Consider the following 26,703-nt stretch of genomic DNA (forward strand, 5'->3'; position numbering starts at 1 on the left):
GTCACCACCAAGACGGTAAAGAAATGGCCTACAGAGGCCATCGAGGCCTTGAAGAGGGCTACTTTAAGGTTACTGACTGGAATGTCCTTTGTGAATCATTAACCTGTCTTACTGATTGTATCACTGGCTACATCAACTTCTGTGTGGACACAGTAATACCATCGAGAGCTTTCCAATCAACAATCCATGAGTTGCCAGTGATCTGAAGGCTCTTCTCAACCACAGTTAGTGAGCTCTTAGATCAGGAGACAGGGGGGAATTGAAACATGTGCAGAGGGAGATAAAGGAGAAGATCAAGGGGGCTAAAGAGGAATACAGGAAAGAGCTGGAGAGCAAGCTTGGGCAGAGTAGCATATGGGAGGTGTGGAGAGGCATGAAGAACATCACTGGCTTCAATTTGCCTAGCTGTAGAGCCTTGAAATGCAGTTGTTAATGGGCTAATGAGTTAAACAAATTCTTCAAAAGGTATGATGATTACCCTCCTGTTCACATTCCCCTCAGCACACCAGTCCAGGTCCTGAGGCACCCAATGCTCCTTCAGCACCAACACCTCCCCTCTTCCCTCCTCCCCCCTCCAGTTCAACACATAGATGAACAATACAGGCTGCCACTGTCTTCAACCCTTCCTTGACCTGTACCTACCATCCACACCTCCACATACCGACTGCTATTGTCCCGATCCTCACCTCCCCCAGCTCCCACCTTCCACCAACTCCCCAGTCATCAGGCACTCACCTTCACTACTGAGCAGGTGAGAAGGGCTCTGGGAAAACTTAGATATGGCAAAGCATTAGGATCAGATGGTGTGCACCCCAAGGTGCTGAAGGAGTATGATGAGAAGCTATGTAGAGTTCTCCAGTGCATTTTCATTCTGAGTCTCAGCCTGGAAAGGGTCCCGACTGCGTGGAAATCATCATGTGTCCCAGTATTCAAGAAGGGCCGACTGAAAGTCTTATATGACTACCTTCCAGTGGCCCTGACCCCACACATCATGACCCTAGAGAGGCTGGATCTGGCTTATCTCTGACCCCTGGTCAGATCAGCCCTCAATCCCCTGCAGTTTGCTTACAAAGAGCACATTGGAGTCGACGATGCTGTCGTCTACCTGTTGAACAGACCGCACTCCCAATTGGATAAGCAGCGCTGCACAGATGCTGTGTCCAAGAAGCACCAGAATCACCTCTACTTCCTGAGGAGCCTGAGGTCCTTTAGAGTATACAGACCTCTCCTTCCCATCTTCTACCAGTCTGTTGTTGCCAGTACAATCTTCTATGTGGTGATGTGCTGGAGCAATGGCATCAACACGGGTGATGCCAACAGGCTTAATAAACTGATTGAGAGGCTGGCTCTGTTATAGGAGTCAAACTGGAGACTCTGCAGTTTGTGGTAGAACAAAGGAAAATCCTGACAATTCAAGGCAATGTTTCTCACCCTCTGCATTCCACCCTGGCTGAACAGAGGAGCACTTTTAGTAATAGACTAAGACATCTGTGCTGCTCCAAAGCGTGCTAAATGAGATCATTCTTACCCTCAGTCAACCTAGAGCCAGGGAAGTGGTCTTTTAAAGTTTGATTGTAAATCTTGTACATCTTATTTTTAAGGTCACTTATTTTTATTTTTTTTCTTACCTCTCTTCTAATATTTGTATATCTGTGCACTTGTAATGCTACTGTGACACTACAATTTCCTTTGGGATCAATAAAGTGTCTATCTATCTATCTATCTATCATAAATTATATGAGACAGTGGGATGTTCAAACATTAGTGCAAAGGAAAGGATAATCAGGGACAAGTCCATGGTAGTGCAAGAGGTAGCCCATAGTACGGTATTACTTTGCCAAGACGAGGAATTCTGCAGATGTTGGAATTTCAAGCAACACATAAAAATTGCTGGTGAACGCAGCAGGCCAGGCAGCATCTCTAGGAAGAGGTACAGTCAACTTTTCGGGCCGAGACCCTTCGTCAGGACTAACTGAAGGAAGAGTGAGTAAGAGATTTGAAAATGGGAGGGGGAGGGGGAGGGGGAGGGGAAGATCCGAAAGGATAGGAGAAGACAGGAGGGGGAGGGACGGAGCCAAGAGCTGGACTGTTGATTGGCAAAAGGGATACGAGAGGATCATGGGACAGGAGGCCTAGGGAGAAAGAAAAAGGGGCGGGGGGAAAAAAAGCCCAGAGGATGGGTATAGTGAGAGGAACAGAAGGAGAAACAGGAGAGAGAGAAAAAGAATGTATGTATATAAATAAATAATGGTTGGGGTATGAGGGGGAAGTGGGGTATTAGCGGAAGTTTGAGAAGTCAATGTTAATGCCATCAGGTTGGAGGCTACCCAGACGGAATATAAGGTGCTGTTCCTCCAACCTGAGTGTGGCTTCATCTTTACAGTAGAGGAGGCCGTGGATAGACATATCAGAATGGGAGTGGGACGTAGAATTAAAATGTGGCCACTGGGAGATCCTGCTTTCTCTGGTGGACAGAGCATAGGTGTTCAGTGAAACAATCTCCCAGTCTGCGTCGGGTCTCGCCAATATATAGAGGGCCACATTGGGAGCACCGGACGCAAGTTTAGGGTTAGGGCTGTTGTTGTGTGATATCAGTTCAGTTGGTTTGGTGAATAGCGACAGAAGGCTCTCACTATCAGTAACTAGGTTAACTATTTATTTACAAGACAAAATGGACACTAAATTTTCAGTAAGCCCTTCAAGCTAAACTCCGTTACAGATACTTATCTAAATTGAGCACCCGAGGTGACAGGACAAACAGATGCCAAACATACACACAATGGCAAAAACTTATCTAAAGTGTGCATCCAGGCCCTCTTTACTGAAGCACACTCCCACTGTTTACTGTTTCTGCAATACCTGTGTCTACCCTGTCCATGACAACCCAAGACTGAAAAGAAACCAGATGGCTCCTGTGGATTAGGTTTAAACTCTACTAGTGCCTTAACATCATCAGCTAAACGGAAAATGGTGGAAGAGGCTATAATGCTCTTTACATGGGCTGTTTCCCGCCTCCCGCAGGGGAGTGGATTTTAATGTGCAGGTAACTTAAGACACTCACTACAACATTTCACCACTTGAAAGACACAACACTGTGACATTTGGCCAACAGGCTAGTACAACTCCCCATGGGTACCACACACAAAACATAACACAATAATATCCAGAATTTTCCAGTTACTACCCGGTGTATTAGTGTATTATAGTAGTACAACAGCCTCCCAATGCCCTAAAAGTAAACCACCTCCCCCCTAGGGTGGAGTAGTTATTGAGCAGGCCTCCTCCTTTTCAGATCTTATTTACTGATTGCTGGATATGATCAGTCACGTGAGTAATGTTCTCAGGCTAGTCAGGGAGGTAGGTACTTCGGAAAGTCTGATGTGTTTGATACCACAAAAAATACTTTGTGTGAGGAACTTTGAGCTGAATGCGGGGATTCCAGCAGAGTGCAGAGGGAGCCTTTATCGGGGCTTGGAGAATGACCCTTCTCTCTTAATGCCCCTCTACATGGCATAGAGGGTGGGAGCAGGAACCACATCTACCTACTCCCTTGGGACCCTGGCTCTGAGCTATGTCAGAAATCTATCCTTACAGGACACACAGGGCCCTCCAACTCCTGGCCACTTATCTAATTTGCGCACCCAACTACCCACCCCCCATGTTCTCTAATCTCTCCAATAATCTGATGGTAAATTGACAGTACTTCTTATTGCTGGTCCCAATAAGGGTGGAACCACTCCTTTAGATCGTGAACTGCTGCTGTAGCTAAATAGCCCACCATGGTCGAGGTTGTCCTATGATCCTCCAGTGGGATATCACTGAGGTGATATATTCCTGTGACCAGAGCACACTGGTGTAAGGCCCCTGTCCCTTCCTCCACTATGCTGCACTCCTGTCAGAGCTTCAAATCCCACTCGAAGAGTGAGGGATACCTGAGCTTCACTGCCGCAATTCCTCATGGGGAGCTGGTGCCATTTCCAGGGCATTGTTGATCAGGTGATGGGGTGACAGGCCCGCAAGGCACCCATCTCCCTGTTGGATAAACTCACTTTAGCACTCCCCACACCCCAGATCCTCAGCAACCATGTGGGCAGAGGCTCCTCTGGCTTCTGCCTATACCGGTCTCCAACTCTGCAGTTCTTCAGTGGAGAACCTTTTGACGGTAGTTATTCATTCAGATCCCTCTGAAGTTAGATGATTGCCTTGGTGACCAAACTCATAGTTCGTTTTTTTTTCCCCTATAAACAAACAAATCCTTTCTGCTATCCCTGCTTTTTTACTTGCCTGTAAACTCTGAGCAGGATTTGATCCTCATCCAGAATTGGACATCCATTGTGTGAATATCTCACTTCATTGGGTAGGAAATGACAGTCAAAAACCTGAAAATGTTGGAACAGTAAACAAACACAGATGTTAAATTTCCAAAGAAGCTCAGTTGTAAAGCATTTCTGTTCTGTATGAAAATAAGCAAACTTTTGATAATTTACCATTATTTGCATTAATTAATCTAAACATTAATAAAGTGCATTTACTTTAAATGAAATATACTCATAGCACACTATTGAACATTTCCCATTCTCACTGTTGGAAGAGTCTAACACAACTACTCCTGAGAATTTCTCTAAGAAATAAAATTGTGGGGAACAGCCCACAGGACTTTTTACAGATCTGCCAAATGGACTAAAAGCCAAATACCCTGCGTGCAGAAAATCTGAAATACAACAACAAAAAGATGGAAATACTTAACATCTGTGGTGGGAGAATTAGTGTTAATGCTTCAGCTTAAGAGCCTTTTTGATGAATTGATCTTGTGTGCTTAGTTTTCTGACAAAGTTCCAAAAGTGGCAGGAACACATTTTTAGCCAATTCAGTTAAATCAAAGAAGTTTAAGAAACATTGGCTCCTGGAATTTTTTTTTTGCTCACTGATTGGACCTATAATCAATGCTAGACTTTTCACCAATCACTATGCATTGCAATCCTCCCATGAAAATTCAGAGATGTTTCTGTTGTCAAATCTACCTTACCCTGACCAGTCAACATAGAATTTAGCCAACTTTTTGGCACTTAACTTGCATACAAAATTACAACAGGACTCTGGGAACAACTTTGTGGATTTAATATCGTCTGGTGCTGGTGTTGTAGTTGAAATGACAGCATAAAAGTTAATGAAGAAGGAATATATTCCCTTTTCTCAGATAAAGGCCTGAACAGACATGCACAGAAACTGTATGCAGAGGAGCACCTGATATGCAAGTCCAACGCATGGCTGCTTCATCTATCTGACTGACATAAACTGTTCACATGAAAAATACTAAGAACAAGACCGATCCCACCCTAAACCTCTTTAACTTGGCGTCATGGTATCGTAGTGGTTAGCACAACGCTATTACAGCTTGGGGTATTCTGGAGTTCAGAGTTCAGTTCTGGCATCATTCTGTAAGGAGTCTCTGTACATTCTCCCCATGAAATGCATGGGTTTTCTCTGGGTCCTCTGGTTCCCTCCCACAGTCCAAGGATGTACCGGGTAGGTTAATTTGTCATTGTAAATTGTCCCGCGATTAGGTTAGGCGAGATCGGGTTTTTTTGGGAGTTGCCAGAAGGGCCTACTCCGTGTAGTAAGACTGAATAAAAGAAATAATCCCCTGTCCCTGACCGGCATTGACAAGTTAATGTCTTGAAGGTAAGAATGTTTTCTCTGCATTCCCCCTTTATCAGTAGTTGCATCTCATTGCTTCTAATTTAGTTCGGTAATTACAGAAATAGTCCCTGTCCATAAATTGATGTCACTACAACTGATACAGTATTATAAACTCTATTGATGCAGAGTCTCAGCCTGAAGTACCTTCACAGATAGATGTTGCTCAACGCATTGAGTTCCTCTTTGTTTTTTTTCCAGTATCTTCCATCTTTTGTTTCTTTTCTGATGCAATTAGTGTTGTCCATAAAACTACTGCCAGGCAAATATTAGACTTGTTGGGGAGAATTATGTATAGAAATGCCTGGACCACTTTCCCATTCAACACTATGACCACTGGCATGACCTGAAGTGCAGGAAACCACCTTTGTGTGTGATTTTCATATGAAATGGCTTCAGATTCCCAGCTGTGACTTTGGCAGGAAAATGTATTTTACTCACCCTAGACACTGGTTTTGCCAATCTTCGACAGAAGGCAAAGCAGGAAACTAGAAGAACCTCTACAGATATTGTAGTCATATTTGGTGCTTTTAATTTTCTTGACAATCTTCTATGACTGTAAATTTTTTCTTACAGACTGTCCCTGGGTTATGAACATCGAGTCCATGGACACACTGTACCAATGAATGAATGGTGCTGCAGGCATCTTCTGCCATACAGGAATGGGGTAGTTCTGCATGCCTTATGTTTCCAACCCCTCCCTCAAGCAGCGACAAGCAGAGGGGACAAAGTAGACTCACTTGCTCACACTAGTCTGTGAGGCTGGCCGCTCTTCCCCTGCCTACTCGTTCTTCCATCACAGCCACTTCTGTGACCCTGTCCCCCACACTGCTTTTGTTCATTTCCACCTTATGAACAGTTTGAGTTATGCCTGTATCGCCCAACTAGTTTTAAACATTTGATGCTTTGATTTTCCCCAAAAAGCAGACAGTTTTATTCAGAATTAAAATTATTTCGGCTACTTTCTGTGATCCATATCTTTGCACCAACCAAACTCCACAAGCTTGCCACACTGCTGTGATGATATCTCATTAGAATATATCATTAACATCGTACCTGAGGGGTAAGCTTCCCAACACGTTGTGTTATTGGTTCATTCATGACTACTTCCACCTTGCAGCTATCCTTTTCCTTTGGGATGTTGAACACCAGGTTCTTCTCTGAGAGGAACACAGACTGCCCCTTGGGAACTGTAATGCCATGATTCACTTGAACAAAGGAAGGTGCAACGCATCTCCACAGAATCAGTTGCAGGAGGAATGGACTCTCTATGCAGTGTTGCTTCATCACATCAGAATCAAAACTTCAGGAATAAGTCCTTCAAATCCACACCTCTTCACAAACTAATGTCCACGTTGTTTACCATCAAGATGCAGCAGACTTTGAGAAAGACTTCCCTGGACATTAGGCCTGTCCTAGATAGTCAGTTTTCTGCAGTGTCTTTCAGGTGAGAGTTTCTTCATTCCTGAAAAAAATGTGTAATAAGTAAATATTTCTTTGTGATGTGTTTCTAAGATAGAAGTTCAACTTTGTCATTTATTTCACTGCTTGAAGACCACAGTCAGCAGCCCTCTGAACACACACATTTTCAGTAATAACTATTCTATTTTCCAGGAATACTACATCTCCAAGGGACTGAAAATAGGAAATGACCATGTGGGACAATAACATCCCAATGATTGCTGTGATTCTGTGCATTCTACTTCCAGACAACTTGAGCAGGAGGGTCTGTTTCCAATCTGCATAGCTCTGTGCTTTGTAGCTCCATACATCAAGCTGCTCAGGGTTCACTTTACAAAATCACAAAAAGGTAAATTCTCTGTTGTCCATTTCTGTAATTTACTTACAACTACTGAGAAAATGAAAATTATAGTGACTTTTCATTAATTTTCTTTAAGACTTGTTGCAAACAAGTGAAATCAGAGAGATTCTGCCATTTGGTGTGTCAACAAATGCTGTACCTACAATAATTTTAATTTTAGTGGTGAAACTATGTACTTTGTAAATTTATGTAAATAACAATGCTTATGGCAGGTCTTTATTAAGGCATCATAAAGGAAGAGGGAAGCAGACAGAGTCTTCTCTCTGATCATCTTTTCTATATCACATCATATATTATACCAAGATTTAATAAGCCGTTTTAGGTGAACGTAAGATTCCCAGGTACCATGCCCTAGGGAGAATGCGAAAGTTTGCTTTAATGTCCTGACCAATTATTTGTCCCGTAGTCAATGACTAATCTGGTCATATCTCATTTTTGGTTGTGAATGCTTCTATGTTAAAGTCTACTGCCTTTCTGACTTACAAAGACTACCGTACATTTTGAACACAAGTACATTGTTGAGAAAATGTCTTACAGCAACCAAGGCAGTAAGAGCCATGATAAAATTAAAACCTTTTATTTATCTGCAAAATGTTAGTCTAAAAAATGAATACCTCACTGTTTGCTTCTCATGTGAAAAAAATAAAACACAAAATTATGCAACTATATCAAAACATCGGTGGCTTGAAATTGTTCTTCTGGCTATCTTCATTGAAATTGAGAGTTTATTCAATGTTCAGTTATTGCAGCTCATATAAGTGACCCAGATTTTTTTTTTAGGTACTCTGCAACTAAATGGATTGTTTATAAAAGAAGTGTGAGGGTAGTGTTAGAGTGGTTTTGGGGGAGGTCAGCACATGTAGCAATTAACTGACTTTGCCCATTAGCTTTCATACTTGAATATACATTGAAGATTAAATTTAAAATGCAGACCATGAAACAGATACTTAACTGATTGACGACGTATGCATGAATCTAATCAACATCCCATTCCATGGATATGACAGTAATTGACACTTGTTTTGGGTTTGATGGTGGGAAGATCCAGACATTTTAAACTGATACATGTACAGTTCAAGAGGACATTGTAAATATGGATTTGTTTGAATTGTTCTGAATTTTCTTTGATTGTTAGCACATAAAATGTTGGGTAGCATTGTGCCAAGCAGATCTCCCCCCACCCCAAAAGGGTCTTCATATGATGCCTGCTGTATCTTATTTTGTTGAATAGAGACTGTTTCATGTCTACTTGCACTTCTCTCCAGTGACTTCATTCACTCAACAAGAAGTACCTCAGCTGACTAAGGGTAACTACAAAGGCGTGAGAAGCTAGCCAAAGGTGATTGAAAGGGAATACCAGTAGGGATGGCTGGAGTTTCTGGGAATAATTCAGAAGATAGAGGACTGCTTCATCTCAAAGAAGTATTGTAAAGAGAAGATGAGGCAACTTTGTTCCACAAGGGTAGTCAGAGACAGCATAAAAGCAAAGGAGAGGGAATACAATACAGCACAAAGTAGTGAGAAACTATAGGATTGGAAAGCTTTTAAAACTTTTCAGAAAACAACTAAAGAAGCAATAAAGAGAGAAAAAATGAAATATGATGGTAAGCTAGTCATTAATATAAAAGAGGATATCACAAGTTTTTCTGTGTATATAAAGAGTAAATGAGGGGCAAGAGTGAACATTTGACCTTTGGAAAATGATGCTGGAGCAGTAATAACGGGAGGTAAAGAAATAGACAGTGAACAGAATAAATATTTTGCATCAGTATTCACTGCAGAAGACAATAAGTAACATGCCATGAATTTGAGAGAGTCAAGAGGTGGGAGTGAGTGTAGTTGCTATCTCTAAGGAGAAGATATTTGGAAAGCTGAAAGGTCTGTAGGTAGATAAGTAACTTGGATCAAATGGACTATACTCTAGGGTTCTGAAAGAGGTAGCTGAAGAAATTGTGGAGGCATTAGTAGTGATCTTTCAAGAGTCAATAAATTCTGGATTTGTTCTGGAGGACTGGAAAATTATAAATGTCACTCCACTCTTTAAGAAGAGAAGGAGACAAAAGTTAAGAAATAATAGGCCAGTTACCCTGGCTTCAGTGGTTGGCAAGATGTTGGGAGTCCATTATTAAGGATGAGGTTTCAGGGTACTTGGAGGCATAAACTAAAATAGGTTGAAATCAGCATAGTTTCTTGAAGGGGAAATCTTGCATGACAAATCTGTTGGAATTCTTAGAGAATATAATAGGCAAGATAGATAAAGAAGAGTCAGTGGATGTTTACTTGGAATTTCAGAGTTCCTTTTTTGTCAAGGTGTCATACATGAGGCTGCTAAACAAAATAAGAGCTCAAGATATTACAGGAAAGATACTACCAGGGACAGAAGAATGGCTGACTAGCAGAAGGCAAAGAATGGGAATAAAGGGGCACTTTCTGGTTGGCTGCCAGTTTACTGGTGTTCCGCGGTGTCAATGCTGGGTCTGCTCCTTTCCATTCAGATTCATTTACTTATCACTTGTACATCACGATATAGTGAACTGATTTGTTTGCATTAATGACCAACATGACTTAATGCTGTGATGGGGGCAGCCTTCAAGTGTTGCCACAGATTCTGGCGCCAACACAGCATGCCCAGAATGGTCAGCAGAACACAAAACACAACAGAACAGAATGCAACAAGCAAAAGATCGACAACAGCAAAACGATTCTCATCCCTCCCTCCCTGCCAGCCATCCACCATACACATACACAGTAACATCAAGATCTTTAGATATTAAGAAAATCAAGGGACCATGGAGTTAAAGATCAGCCATAAACATGGGCTCAAAGAATCATAGATAAATACAGCTCAGGAACAAGCCCTCTGGTCTAATATGGCAAACAGTTTGTCTACATGAGCTTGCATTTGCCTCATGTCCCTCTATTCCCATTGATATACCTGTTAAAATTGAAATTATACACAATTTTACCACTTCATCTGGCAGCTCATTCCATACATCCATCACCTTCTGCAGGAAAAAATTAATCCCCCATGACTCTATAACTCATTGCACCATCTTAAAGCTCTATTTTTAAATTCCTGTACTCTGGGATAAAAGATCATGTCCATTCATTATCTATGCTCCGATTTTATTGATGTTTTGAAGGTCACGCATCATTCTCCTATGCTCAGACAAAAATACTGTAACCTACCCAGTCTCTCTTTTTAACTCCAGCATCCTATTGAATAGTGGAATAGGCACAAAGGGCTGAATGGCCTAGTCCTGCTCCATTTCTCCTCCTTTATTGAAAACATTTCAGTGCAAAGTTACCATCAGCCGTAGTGCAAAACCAAACAATATTTTCTGCCCCACTGAACTCGTTTCTGCATACCTCGACACGGTTTTATCCCCCCTTGTTCAATCCCTTCCTACCTATGTTCGTGACACTTCTCACGCTCTTAGACTTTTCGATGATTTTAAGTTCCCTGGCCCCCACCGCTTTATTTTCACCCTGGATGTCCAGTCCATATATACTTCCATCCCCCATCAGGAAAGTCTCAAAGCTCTACGCTTCTTTTTGGATTCCAAACCTAATCAGTTCCCCTCTACCACCACTCTGCTCTGTCTAGCGGAATTAGTCCTTACTGTTAATAATTTCTTCTTTGACTCCTCCCACTTCCTCCAAACTAAAGGTGTAGCTATGGGCACCCGTATGGGTCCTAGCTATGCCTGCCTTTTTGTTGGCTTTGTGGAACAATCTATGTTCCGTGCCTATTCTGGTATCTGTCCCCCACTTTTCCTTCGCTACATCGACGACTGCATTGGCGCTGCTTCCTGCACGCATGCAGAGCTCGTTGACTTTATTAACTTTGCCTCCAACTTTCACCCTGCCCTCAAGTTTACCTGGTCCATTTCTGACACCTCCCTCCCCTTTCTAGATCTTTCTGTCTCTGTCTCTGGAGACAGCTTATCCACTGATGTCTACTATAAGCCTACTGACTCTCACAGCTATCTGGACTATTCCTCTTCTCACCCTGTCTCTTGCAAAAACGCCATCCCCTTCTCGCAATTCCTCCGTCTCCACCGCATCTGCTCTCAGGATGAGGCTTTTCATTCTAGGACGAGGGAGATGTTTTCCTTTTCTAAAGAAAGGGGCTTCCCTTCCTCCACCATCAACTCTGCTCTTAAACGTATCTCCCCCATTTCACGTACATCTGCTCTCACTCCATCCTCCCGCCACCCCACTAGGAATAGGGTTCCCCTGGTCCTCACCTACCACCCTACCAGCCTCCGGGTCCAACATATTATTATCCGTAACTTCCGCCACCTCCAACGGGATCCCACCACTAAGCACATCTTTCCCTCCCCGCCCCCCGCTTTCCGCAGGGATCGCTCCCTACACGACTCCCTTGTCCATTCGTCCCCCTCATCCATCCCCACTGATCTCCCTCCTGGCACTTATCCGTGTAAGCGGAACAAGTGCTACACGTGCCCTTACACTTCCTCCCTTACCACGATTCAGGGCCCCAAACAGTCCTTCCAGGTGAGGCGACACTTCACCTGTGAGTCGGCTGGGGTGATATACTGCGTCCGGTGCTCTCGATGTGGCCTTTTATATATTGGCGTGACCCGACGCAGACTGGGAGACCGCTTTGCTGAACACCTACGCTCTGTCCGCCAGAGAAAGCAGGATCTCCCAGTGGCCACACATTTTAATTCCACATCCCATTCCCATTCTGACATGTCTATCCACGGCCTCCTCTACTGTAAAGATGAAGCCACACTCAGGTTGGAGGAATAACACCTTATATTCCGTCTGGGTAGCCTCCAACCTGATGGCATGAACACCGACTGCTCTAACTTCTACTAATGCCCCACCTACCCCTCGTACCCCATCTGTTACTTATTTTTATGCACACATTCTTTCTCTCACTCTCCTTTTTCTCCCTCTGTCCCTCTGAATATACCCCTTGCCCATCCTCTGGGTTCCCCCCCCCCGCTTGTCTTTCTTCCTGTCCTGGTGGGGTGGTAGGTGAGGACCAGGGGAACCCTATTCCTCCTGTCCCATGACCCTCTCGTATCCCCTTTGCCAATCACCTGTCCAGCTCTTGGCTCCATTCCTCCCCCTCCTGTCTTCTCCTATCATTTTGGATCTCCCCCTCCCCCTCCAACTTTCAAATCTCTTACTCACTCTTCCTTCAGTTAGTCCTGACGAAGGGTCTCGGCCTGAAACGTTGACTGCACCTCTTCCTAGAGATGCTGCCTGGCCTGCTGCATTCACCAGCAACTTTGATGTGTGTTGCTTGAATTTCCAGCATCTGCAGAATTCCTGTTGTTTGAATATTTTTTTTGTTATTTTCCCACCTGATCTTCAGTTCCACTAACAACACAGGATCTGAACACCAGGTTAACGTAATACCTCCCGGTTAATGCTACCACCCATGTCAAATATACATACTGGCAACTTTCCTGTAAAGTTTTTGGCAACTTTCTTTATCTGTAAAGGAGTGCAGCCAACACACGTTGCTGTCAAATTTATATTCATTAACTTAAAAAATCATTGACACTGAACTCTGAATGAACTTTATGTAACAAAAAATGAAATAAACAGCAAAGAATGTTGCTTAATTATCCAATTTTAATGAACCTAAGAAAGTTTACAGCACTTGATTTGTAAGTATAAGATATAAAATGCACTACCACAACTTTACTCCAGAAACATACAAAAACATTTATGAACTAGTAGATTTAGGCAACAAATGAAGTGTTGTAACTTTTAAGTGGGTATTGGCTTTGAATGTTTGAGTATAGATGCGCTTGTGTTATATTTAATCAAATACACATTCTCAACCAGGTGTTCCCAATCTGGGGTCCACACACCCCTTGGTCCGTGGCATAAAAAAGGTTGGAACCCCTGTTCCAGATGTTATGAGCTGTTCAGCAAGCCGTGACATAATTTAATCACACAGCACCAAAACAGGCTATTTGGCTCGCCAGGTCTGCGCTGAGCGTCTAATATAACCCAACACCATTTTATTCTCCTGTATTCCTGTCAACTCCCCTTCCCCACATTCTACCTCTCATCTGTAGACTACGGTGAAAGTTAAAGTGATCAAATAACTTACCAACCTGCACATCTTCAAGGAAACCAGAAGCTCTTGAATTAAACTTATGTGGATATAGGATGAACATGCAATCTCCACACACACAACACCGGAGCTCAAGATTGAACGCAATTGCTGGAGTGTGAGTCAGTAGCTCTGTGCTGTCCTACCCTTGAAAGTTTAACTTTTGTGTTCCATTCAATGATGTTACAAGATGCAAAACTGAGTTTCAAATCATATTTTTGAATTTGTATTGACTTTATTTCTTACATCCTTCACATACATGAGGAGTAAAAATCTTTACATCACGTCTCCATCTAAATGCGCAATCATGGTAATTTATAATAATTTATAATAAATAGAACAGTCAATGTAACATAGAAATACATTCAAATCAGCATGAGTTAATCAGTCTGATGGCTTGGTGGAAGAAGCTGTCCCATAGCCTGTTGGTCCTGGCTTTAATGCTACGGTACCATTTCTCAGATGGTAGCAGCTGGAATAGGTTGTGGTTGAGGTAACTTGGGTCCCCAATAATCCTTCAGGCTCTTTTTTCACACCTGTCTTTGTAGATATCCTGAATCATGGGAAGTTCACAACTACAGATGCACTGGGCTGTCCTCACCACTCTCTGCAGAGTCCTGCGATAAAGGGAGGTACAGTTCCCATACCAGGCAGTGATGCAGCCAGTCAGGATGCTCTCAACTGTGTCTGTGTAGAAAGTTTTTAGGACTTGGGGGCCCATACCAAACTTCCTCAACCATCTGAGGTGAAAGAGGCACACTGCACTGGGAGAGGGAGAGATTAAATATGTCTGTAAACACACCTGTCAGTTGTGCTGTGCATATCCTGAGCACTCACCCTGAGATGTCGCCTGGTCCCGCAGCCCTGTGACTGTCCACTGGTTGAAAACATCTGCGTACCTCAGCCTCAGAGGTGACCAGGTTGCAAGTTGCAGTGGTGGCTTACAGCGGAGGCTCAGAATTGGCAACATTGAACAAAGCGTATTGAACAAAACAAGTGACCTGATTTTCCAAAAGCTGAGCGAAGAAGAGCTTTGTAAGCATTGTGGAAGGGAGCGTAGCTGTGGTCAAGTGTGTTATCTCCACTAGTGCTCAACTTAATGTGCTTAATGTACTCCAGCAGGCGGCACGGCAAGGCAGCAGCGGCCTTTCGGATCTGGTGCTACTTTAATTTAGTTTTTTAATTTAATTTTAAGGCACAATTAGGGTTTAGGGCAATGGATAACAGAGCGACTATCTACCATTGCCAGATACTGCTACAATACAGAGATCGCCCAAAAACAAACCTTCATGTAGATCTGCTGGTTAAATTGCGTGACCTCAGCTTGGTGAGGGAATTGGGCCTGCAGTCCTCAGAGTCGCCTAATGCCGGTAGCTAGAGGTGGGACGTCGTAAGCGGTGTGCGAGGAAGCAGAAGCGAGTCAAGCAGGCAGGAGTCCGTGCCAGGAAAACAGCAAGCCCTTGCCGGCCAGCTCTCCCATCCATTCTGCTCTCCAATGGACATTAAATTGGACTGCTTCCGACTCCAACGAAATACTCGGCGGGAGTACAGAAACGGATGGAATCCCAGACTCAGCTGTTTATTTATGTTACAGTTTTCTCCCCCCGAGCCATCAGACTACCAACCTACTGCCCTCTGCTGTGTCTATTTTCTTGTTTATTATTTATTGTAATGCCTGCACTATTCTGTGTACTTTATGCTGTCCTGGGTAGGTCTGTAGTCTAGTGTAGTTTTTGTGTTGTTTTACGTAGTTCAGTGTAGTTTTTGTATTGTTTCATGTAGCACCATGATCCTGAAAAATGTTGTCTCGTTTTTATTGTGTACTGTACCACCAGTTATGGTCGAAATGACAATAAAAAGTGACTTGACAAAACTTTGGAGAGACTTTCATCAGCAACGCTCAACTAAAGTCACTGGCGACGATGAAGGAAGCCTCTGGGTGTGCAGTCTCCAGCGTATTGATGGTCTCGTACAGTTTGGCCTCTACTAAAAATGATAACCAGCTCAAAATATGCTCTCTACATTTCATCATCTCTTACTAGAAGCACTATGAGATTTTAGAAGGAATGCAGACTTCACTGCATGCAGAATGCTTCACTGAGATTGCATATGAACCCTGCCATAAGCAAAGCAATTCCATGTCCAACTTAAGACTCTAGTATCTGATGAAAGCACATGAATACCATACCATAACATGTCATGTCATACCAAGCCAGACCATACGGTGTAATGGACTACCATATTGTGCAATATAATGCCTTACACTCAATACTGTGTGGACAGATTCTGCTCTAATCCCATCTACAAGTTTACAGATGACACCACCATAGTGGGCCAAATCTCAATACTAATGAACCGGAGTACCAGAGGGATCTAGAAAGCATAGTGGAATGATGTCATGACAACATGTTTTCCCTCAATATCAGCAAAACCAAAGACATGGTCACTGAGTTCAAGAAATAAGGCCAAGTGCATGTCCCTGTCTGTGTCAAAGGTGCTGAGGTAGAGATCGTCAAGAGCTTCAAGCTGTAAGTATCAGCAATATCTGCTCCCAGTCCAACCATCTACATGTATGGCTAAGAAAGTACATCAGTGCATCTGCTTCCAACCACCCCAATGACTCTCTCTTTTCCCCTTCCATTAGGCAGGAGATACCAAAGCTTGAAAATGTATACCACTGGGCTCAAGGACAGCTTCTATCCTGCTGTTACAAGACTCTTTTATGATTAAGGTGAAATCTTGATCTCTCAATCTACCTCATCATGGCCCTTAAACCGTATTTGTCTACCTACACTGCACTCCACTTCCTCTGGCACCATAACACAATATTCTGCATTCATGTTATTGTCTTCTTTTTGTACCACTTCAATCTGCTCATGTGTGGAATGATCTGTCTGGATGGTACACAAGCTGAAGCTTTTCACTGTTTCTAGATATATGAGGTAACAATAAAGCAATTTTCAATTATCAATCACCAAGTTATGTCATTCAGTGCCATTCCATGACTTCTTACACATGACATGCCACCACATTTTCTGCCTAACACATTGTTTACAGCTGTTCACCATAGTGATTCTTAGAATTTGTATGAGCATTTTACATCAGTGGGCAAAGTTAGAGTCTCTCAAAGAGGAGGAGTGGGAGTCCCAGTTGGAGAGCATACAATGAAGTAAATTGAGCCCTGGCTTTCATTGGAGATATCCAGACACAGTACAGGAGAGGCTGAATCTTTGCAGCCATTCCCCAAACCTCTCTACATATCCCTTTGTTTCCTTAGTTAATCTCTCCCACTGTACCCTCTCCCCACCATTCCCATTCTCTATCTACCATTCTCTATCTCCACCATTAGAGTCACAGAGTCAGAGACAAGTACAGCACAGAAACAGGCCCCTCGGCCCATCTAGTCCATGCCAAAACTACTTAAGCTGCCTACTCCCTTTGACTTGCACCCCAGGACCATAGCCCTCCATACCTCTACCATCCATGTACCAATCTAAACTTCCCTTATACATTGAAATCAAGCTCACATGCATCACTTGTGCTAGCAGCTCATTCCACAGTCCTAACATTTTGGAGAGGGAGGGGAAGCATCCAGATGTCTTTGTTAATATTAGTACCAATGACATAGGAAGGAAAAGCAAAGAGGTCCTGAAAAGAGAATTTAGAGAGCTGGGTAGAAAGCTGAGAAGCAGGACCTCCCTGGCAGCAATTTCTGGAATGCTGCCTGTGCCACGTGCCAGTGAGGGTAGAAACAGGATGACTTGGCAGATTAATGCATGGCTGAGAAGCTGATGCAGGGGGCAGGGCTTCAGGTTCTTGGATCATTGAATCTCTTCTGGGGGAGGTATGACCTGTTCAAAAGTGACGGGTTGCACCTGAACTGGAGGGGGACCAATATTCTCGCGAGCAGGTTTGTTAGAGCAGTTGGGGAGAGTTTAAACTAATTTGGCAGGGGGTGAGAACCGGAGTGAAGGGACTCAGGATAGGACGGATGGTAAAAATGTAAAGATAGCGCGCAGTCAGACTGTCAGGAAGGGCAGGTAGGTGATGGGACTTAGTTGCAGCCAACAGACTGAGTAACAAATCATGAGGAATGCAGAATCAGAGGGGACAGCAAATACGGTACTCAAGGTATGGTATCTAAATGCGCGTAGTATAAAAAATAAGGTGGATGATCCTGTTGTTATATTACAGATTGCCAGGTATGATGCTGTAGCCATCACTGAATTGTGGCTGGAGGATGGTTGTAGTTGGGAGCTGAATGTCCAAGGTTACACGTTATGAAGGAGGGTTAGGAAAGTAGGGGGTGGTGTGGCTCTACTGAAGAATCGCATCAAATCAATAGAAAAATGTGACATAGGTTCGATAGATGTTGAATCCTTGTGGGTTGTTTTAAGAAACTGCAAGGATAAAAGGACATTGATGGCAGTTATATATAGGCCTCCCAACAGTGGCTGAGAGGTGGACCACACATTAAAGGTTCAAAGGTTTAAAGGTCCAATCTAATGTCAGAGTAATGTATACAATATACATCCTGAAATGCTTTATCTTCACAACAGTAAATGCTTTTTCTTCGCAACAGGATTACAACAGGAAATAGAAATGGTGTGCCAAAAGGGCAATGTTATGGTAGTCATGGGACATTTTAACATCCAGGTCGATTGGGAAAATCAAGTTGGTAATGGATCTCAAGAGAGGGAGATTGTTGAATGTCTGAGAGATGGCTTTTTAGAACAGTTTGTCGTTGAGCCTACTAGAGGATCAGCTATACTGGATTGGGTGTTATGTAATGAACCGAAGGCGATTAGGGAACCCTTAGTAACCACAATATGATTGAGTTCAACTTGAAATTTGATATGGAGAAAGTAAAGTCTGATGTAGCAGTATTTTAGTGGAGTAAGGGAAATTACAGTGGTATGAGAGAGAAGTTGGCCAAGTAAATTGGAAGGAGCTGCTGGCAGGGATGTCAGCAGAGCAGCAATGGCCTGTATTTCTGGAAAAAATGAGGAAGGTACAGGACTTGGTTGACAAGGGAAGTCAAAGCTATTGTAAGAGCATATAATAAAGCAAAAATTATTGGGAAGTTAGAGTGTTGGGATGTTTTTAAGAACCTACAGAGAACAACTAAAAAGGTCTTTAGAAGGCAAAAGATGAAATATGAAAGCAAGCTAGCAAATAATATCAAAGTGTATAGTAAAAGTTTTTTTCAAGTATGTTAAAAATAAAGGAGAAATGAGAGTGGATATAGGACCACTAGAAAATGAGGCAGGAAAAATCATTATGAGGGACAAGGAGATGGCTGATGAACTAAATGTGTATTTTGCCTCAGTCTTCACTGTGGAACACATGAGCAGTGTGCCTAATGTTGTAGTGTGTGAAGAAAGAGAAGCGGGTGCAGTTACTATTACAAGACAGAAGGTGCTCAAAAAGCTGAAAGACCAAAAGATACATTGGGTACATAGGTAGTTAAGAAAGCTTATGGGGTGTTAGCTTTCATAAGTCGAGGGATAGAGTTTAAGAGTCGCGATGTAATGATGAAGCTCTGTAAAACTCTGGTTAGGCCACAAACGGAGTACTGTGTCCATTTCTGGTTGCCTCACTATAGGAAGGATGTGGAAGCATTGGAAAGGGTACAGAGGAGATTTACCAGGATGCTGCCTGGTTTAGAGAGTATGCAATATGATCAGAGATCAAGGGAGCTAAGGCTTTACTCTTTTGAGAGAAGGAGGATGAGAGGAGACATGATAGAGGTGTACAAGATAATAAGAGGAATAGATAGAGTGGATAGCCAGCGCCTCTTCCCCAGAGCACCACTGCTCAATACAAGAGGTCATGGCTTTAAGGTAACGGGTGGGAAGTTCAAGGGGGATATTAGAGGAAGGTTTTTTACTCAGAGAGTGGTTGGTGCATGGAATGCATTGCCTGAGTCAGTGGTGGAGGCAGATACACTAGTGAAGTTTAAGAGACTACTAGACAGGTATATGGAAGAATTTAAGGTGGGGGGTTATATGGGAGGCAGGGTTTGAGGGTCGGCACAACATTGTGGGCCAAAGGGCCTGTAATGTGCTGTACTATTCTATGTTCTATGTTTCTATAAGTTATCCAGACCAGAAGGACTGCACCCTAGGGTTCTGAAAGAGGTAGCGTTAAGAGATTGTGTTAGCATTAGAAATGATCTTTCAAAAGTCATTGGACTCTGGCACAGTGCCAGAGGACTGGAAAATTGTAAATGTCACTCCACTCTTTAGAGAAGGAGGAAGACCACAGAAAGGAAATTACTTTACTTTACTTTATTGTCGCCAAACAATTGATACCAGAGCGTAAAATCATCACAGTGATATTTGATTCTGCGCTTCGCACTCCTTAGCGTACAAATCGATAGTAAATTATTATAGACCAGTTAACATGATCTCAGTGGTTGGGAGGATGTTAGAGTCAATTGTTAAGGATGAAGTGATGGAGTACTTGGTGATACCGGACAAGATAGTACAAAGTCAGGAAAATCCTGCCAGACAAGCCTGTTGGAATTCTTTGAGGAGATTACAAGTAGGGTAGATAAAGGGGATGTAGTGGATGTTGTATTTAGCATTTAACAAGGTGCCACACATAAGGATGCTTACTAAGTTAAGAACCCATGGTATTACAGGAAAGTTACTAAGATGGTTAGTGCATTGGCTGATTGGTAGGAGGCAGCGAGTATGAATAAAAGGATCCTTTTCTGGTTGCCTGCCAGTGACTAGTGATGTTCGACAGGGGTTGGTGTTGGGACCACTTCTTTTTATGCTGTATACAAATGATTTAGATGATGGACTTTATTGCCAAGTTTGCAGATGATATAAAGATTGGTGGAGGGGCAGGTAGCATTGAAGAAACAGGTAGGATGCAGAAGGACTTAGACAGATTAGGAGAATGGGCAAGAAAGTGGCAGGTGAAATACAATGTTGGAAAATACACCGTCATGCGCATTGGTGGTAGAACTAAATGTGTAGACTATTTTCTAAATGGGGAGAAAATCCAAAAATCTGAGATGCAAAGGGACTTGAGAGTCCTTGTGTAGAACACCCTAAAGGTTAACTTGCAGGTTGAGTTGGTGGTGAGGAAGGCAAATGCCATGTTAGCATTCGTTTCAAGAGTCTAGAATACAAGAGCAAGGATGTGATGCTGAGGCTTTATAAGGCACCGGTAAGGCCCCACCTTGAGTATTGAGAACAGTTTTGGGCCCCTCATCTTAGAAAAGTTGTACTGGCATTGGAGAGGGTCCAGAGGAGGTTCACAAGGATGATTCCAGGAATGAAGAGTTATCATACAAGGAACGTTTGACAGCTCTGGGTCTGTACTCGCTGGAATTCAGAAGGGTGAGGGGGGATCTCATTGAAAGCTTTCGAATGTTAAAAGGCCTAGACAGAGTAGATGTGGAATGGATATTGCCCATAGTGGGAGAGTATAGGACAAGAGGGCACAGCCTCAGGATAGAGGGGCATCCTTTCTAAACAGAGATGTGGAGAAATTTCTTTAGCAAAAGGGTGGTGAATTTGTGGAATTTGTTGCCACATGCAGCTGTGGAGGCCAGGTCGTTGGGTATAGTTAAGACAGAGATTGATAGGTTCTTGATTTGACATGGCATTGAAGGTTACAGGGAGAAGGCTGGGAGCTGGGGTTGAGGAGGAGAGAGAAAAAGGATCAGCCGTGATTCAATGGCGGGGCAGACTCAATGGGCCAAATGGCCTAACTCTGCTCCTCTGTTTTATGGTCTTAACCTATTCAATCTTTCCTTATAACTCAGGCCCTCCAGATCCAAATTTACATCCTTGTAGATTTTCTTTCAACCTTATTTACATCCTGTGGGTAGGTGACTAAAACTGCACCCAATACTCCAAATTTGGCCTCACCAACAACTTACACAACTTCAGCATAACATCCCTTCTCCTGTACTCAATACTCAGATTTATGAAGGCCCTCTCATTCTCTCTCTCTCTTATTCTCTCTCACTGTAGTTCTCTCTGGCACTCCCCCCCCCCCCCCCCCACCTACTCTCGCTCTCCCTTACTGTGTTATTCTCTCTCTTCTCCTCTTACTCTGTCATTCTCACTGTCAGCTGCTCCTGCCTCCTAGAAACAGCAGGTGGAGACCAAGGCTTAGATAGCCTTGCCTTCATTCCCATAACTCAGACAACATTCAATGCCAGTACAGTGGGAGAGAAAGGAAAGGCAAGAGAGTGGTTGGTTAGCAATAAGACTCTGGCCTACAGAAGAGATTGGAGGGGCCCCCAGCAGATAATCTTGGTGGGTTTCTTTGTACTTTATCTGGAAGCAACTTGAATATTGCTTCTGTGGAATACTTTTCAAAGGTTTCTAAGATTTGCTTTGTTAAATACAGGTCATTACCAATTACAGTCAGACATAACTTCTGTAACACCTGACTTGTTATCCCTACTTCTAGTCAATGTTCATGGGGAAATAAAATCAATACCAAAACAATAGTTGACAAGATATGACTACAGTTCAAAAATTTGTTCAGAACTGTTTAAGGGCAACTGCAGTTCCACAAATCTGAAGGCAGATGAATACAAACTCTCATGTTTCTATTAAACAATTGAAAGGCCAACAGGCAAATGGTCAGAACACAGTGGGATTAAAAGACACAGTGGGATTAAAAGAGCCATAGCTAAATACAAAGGACATGCATTGAAGAGCCCTCACTGCAAGACGTTCAACAGACTTGTCAAAGGATCATTTTCTGGAACACTGAGAAGTCCCACCTGGAGAAAATAAAAGGAATTCACACAGATTGGATCCGAGCAACCGAAAACCCAAGTAGACAAAAGCCTCCATCAGTTTGTCGTTTAAGGAATAAGACCATAAGACCATAAGATATAGGAGCAGAATTAGGCCGTTTGGCCCATTGTGTCTGTTCCGCTATTCTATCATGGCCAATATATTATTCTTCTCAAACCTATTCTCTTCGTTTCTCCCTGTAACCTTTGATGCCCTGACTAATCAAGAACCTGTCAACCTCTGTGTTAAATATACTCAATGACTTGGCCTCCACAGCTTCCTGTGGCAATAAATTCCACAGATTCACTACCCTCTGGCTAAAGAAAATTGTGCTCATCGCTGTTCTAAATGGATGCCCCAGTCTAGCCTGAGGCTTGCCCTCTGGTCCTAGACTCACCTGCTGTGTCTATGCATAACTACATATCGATTGAATAAAAGCATGCTTGTGGGAGATAGCTTTAACTGGTGTTTTCACATTGCAGTGAGAGAGAGTGTCGTGACCCTGGGCCTATGGAGTGGCATCCGGTTTGATAGGTGTCTTGTCTAAGACAAAGTTCTCAGCTTCTGGTGTCACGTTGGTGCCAGTGACATGATCATCACTGAGAGGTAAGTCCGGTGACTGTAATGTATCCGTTTTGTTGGATGCAATCATCTCAGGTGTGTTCTTCAGTTGAGCATCTAGTATCTGGTCCACATGATGTCTCCATGTCTGATCTCCAACATCCACTGTGTACATCAGTGGTCCAGTTCTTGTAGCTATCCTGTTGGGTATCCATTTGTCTTCTCAGTAATCATGCGCAGGACTTCCTGTCCAACCTTGAAGCCCCTTGCTGATTCACTTGGCAAATGGCTGAACTGTTTATTCTGTACTTCCCTTCAGAGGTCTGTTTTCAGGAGGTCTATGCGAGATCTCAAATCCCTGCTCATGAACAGCATTGCAGGTGCTTGATTGGTCATCGCAAGAACAGAGTTCCGATACACAAAAATGAAGCTGTCCACTTTGTGCTGTAGAGAAATGTCCTCCTTGTCCATCACTTTATTGACTTCCTGAAGGTTTGGATAAATCTTTCAGCTAACCCATTAGTTGCTGGGTGATGAGGAGCTGACTTGATGCCATTCTTCTTCATGAACAATTGAATTTCTTCTGAAGTCTTTTGCAGTCCATTGTCACTCATGATTTGTTCTAGTAAACTGGTTCTGGTGAAAATAGTCCTCAGAGTGGAGACAGTCTTTGTTGAGGTGGTTGACTTCATTAGTATGACCTCAGGCCACTTTGAATGAGCATCCACAGCAATCAGAAACATGGAGACCATGGATGGCTAGCGAAGTCAATATGGACTCTTTGCCATGGTGAAGACAGCCACTCCCATGGGCTTAACAGCTTTGAACTTTCCGACATCCTAAGCTGCCTTTGGCCAAGTCTTTAATCTGTTTATCTATTCCCTTCTCATTAGCATTAAGCAGCTGTGACAGCTCCTGGTTAGTGCTACTATTTGGGATGCAGTTGCCTATTGATCCTGTGTTGTTTGGTACCCTTGAAATCTACGTCATAAGAGTGGGTTCCTGTGAATGGTGCCCAATGTTGTAACCAGGTAGTAGGCATCACTGGAATTCCCTTCCTGAGATTGAAAATGGACACAAGGGGCTGATGATCTGCCAATAGCATAAACTTTTGTCCGTAGGGGTAGTTGTGGAACTTCTTTATTCCCCATACTAAACTAAAGGCCTCTCGATTAATCTGTGCATAGTTGCATTCTGCACTTGTCAGTGATCCTGAAGCAAACGCAATCGGGCGCTCAGATCTATTTTTCATAAAGTGTGACAAAACAGCTCCAAAGCCACAATGGGATGCATTGCAGGCCGGTCTGATAGGCAGCAATGGGTCATAATGGGTGAGCGGTTCATTGGATATTATTAGTCATCTTTGTTTCCTTGAATGCTCTTTCACATCTTTCTGACCATTCCCACTTTGCTCCTGTCTGTAACAGTACATTCAGTGGATGCAGCACTGTAGCAATGTTTGGGAGAAACCGGTGGGAGTAGTTTACAACAGCAGTCCCCAACCACCGGGCCGCAAAGCATGCGCTACCGGGCCGGGAGGAAACGATATGATTTGGCGATATGAGTCAGCTGCACCTTTCCTCATTCCCTGTCACGCCCACTGTTGAGCCACTACCCACGCGAGGTCATTACCCACACGTCATCCATGTCAGCGCGGGAAGAAGATCAACTCCTCGAGCTTGCAAATGACGGCGGGCTGAAAAGTATGTTTGACATAACATCTCTGCTGGCATTCTGGATCAAAGTCAAGGCTAAATATCTTGAGATAGCCACGAAAGCACTGAAAACATTGCTTCTATTTCCAACATATCTCTGCAATGAATGCTACGAAAACCAAATTGCGTAATAGACTGGACATAAGGAACCCTGTTCGAGTTTCGCTGTCTCCCATCACTCCTCGATGGGACCATCTTGTTGCAGGAAAATAATCATTCAGCTCAGGGCTCCCACTGACTCAGCGATATTGGTGTGTTGCAATGATTTTATATGTTAACACGGGGAAAATATGTGCTGTGTGTTTAATATCCAAACGTTACTTAAAATGTTATGATGCTATTGACTTACTTATATAACCATATAATAATTACAGCACAGAAACAGGCCATCTCGGCCCTTCTAGTCCGTGCCGAAAGCTACTCTCACCTAGTCTCACCGACCTGCACTCAGCCCATAACCCTTCATTCCTTTCTTGTCAATATACCGATCCAATTTTTCTTTAAATAATATCAAACCTGTCTCTACCACTTCTACTAGAAGTTCGTTCAACACTTACTTCAAGCTCTCCTGTCCTTCCCTGATAATTGACTTATCGCTATATTCATGCGAGGAAAATATACGCTGCGTGTTTAATATTAAATTCGTTAGATAAACCCTTTTAGAAACGAAATTGAGTGTATTAGCCACTTATCACCTATATTCCGGTCATGAGTAACACCTCCCCCCCCCCCCCCCACAGAATCACCAAAAACGATTTGTAGAAAAAATCGGTACGTACACGCATGCGCACTGGTGCCCGCGCAAGGCTTCATGGTCATTGTAGTCTCTCGGCGTAAACAACGTATTTGGCTCTACTCTTGTGCGTTGACAACCCTACCCCACCCCCCCTCCCCCGGGTCGGCCGGTCCGCAAGAATATTGTCAATATGAAACTGGTTCGCAGTGCAAAAAAGGTTGGGGACCCCTGGTTTACAAGACCCAAGTATGAGGTGAGTTGTGACACATTTTCTGGTTTGGGTGCCTGTAACACTGCTTCAGTTTCTCTTGTGACTTATGAAAGCCATGCTTGTGAATGACATGTCCTCAATATGAGATTTCATTCTTGAAAAACTCACATTTCTCTCTCTTTGCATGAAGACCACACTCACTCAGGCTGGTAAGCACTTTACCAAAGCTCTAGAAGTGCTCTCCATCTTTACCAGTCACAATGATGTCATCAAGGTAACACTGTGTTCCTGGGATATCCTGGAGCACTTGGTCCATTGATCTTTGCCAAATTGCTGGAGCTGATGGGACACCAAAGACGAGACAATGATGCTGGAACAGTCTCTTGTGAGTGTTAATTGTAAGGAACTTCCTGCTTGACTCCTTAATCTCCATTTGCAGATTGGTTTCTGACAAGCCAAATCCTTGAAAACTTCTCCCCATCTGCCAATGTTGCAAAAATGTCTTCTATTTGTGGCAGGGGATACTGCACAGTATGCAGCACCGTGTTGATGCTCACCTTGAAATCTCCAACACATGCGAATGACTCTGGCCTTCACTTTCTTGATCACTGGGCCAATTGGTGTGACTCAATCACTCCACTCCACCTTGGAGAGAATTTCAGATGCCTCCAAGCTCTGCAGTTCAGTATCCACTTTAGGACATAATGCGTAAGGAACTGGAAACACTTTATGGAAACTTTGTGTTTTTGTTTTATCCAGTTCAATTCTAGACTTCAAGCCTTTGACTTTATCAATCCCCTTCTCATTAGGGCATTAAGCAGCTGTGACAGTCTTTTGTTAGTGCTACCATCTGGATTGCAGTTGCCTTTTCATGCCAGAGTTTTGACTGTGTGCGTCTAGTTGGATTTTTCTACACCATTCACATCAGAAAAGTTCTGGCCATCCACTTTTCAACACATAATCTCTCACCGCTGTGCTTGTCCTCCATACATCAACTTCACTTTCAGTTTGTCTTTGGGAGAGATTTTTTTTGCCTGTGTTGGTCATTAGCAACACTGAGGTCTTCTGTAATGGTATCTTA

The 26,703-nt window shown here is 43.2% G+C and overlaps 1 protein-coding gene across 6 annotated transcripts in view; it reads right to left on the reverse strand.

Moving 5' to 3' along the window:
* frem1a (Fras1 related extracellular matrix 1a) overlaps positions 1-26,703 on the reverse strand; it is a 179,769-nt gene that overhangs the window by 114,428 nt on the left and 38,638 nt on the right. For all 6 annotated transcript variants that reach the window (XM_072258037.1, XM_072258035.1, XM_072258036.1 and 3 more), the window contains 2 exons: positions 6,754-7,162; positions 4,285-4,379 (listed from right to left, as the gene is read on the reverse strand). In XM_072258037.1, coding sequence (XP_072114138.1) covers positions 4,285-4,379; positions 6,754-6,984 — 326 coding nt within the window. In that variant the 5' untranslated portion in view covers positions 6,985-7,162. The remainder of the gene's footprint in view (positions 1-4,284; positions 4,380-6,753; positions 7,163-26,703) is intronic.

Source organism: Mobula birostris, chromosome 5, assembly GCF_030028105.1.
Source record: "Mobula birostris isolate sMobBir1 chromosome 5, sMobBir1.hap1, whole genome shotgun sequence".
Taxonomy (NCBI): Eukaryota; Metazoa; Chordata; class Chondrichthyes; order Myliobatiformes; family Myliobatidae; genus Mobula; species Mobula birostris.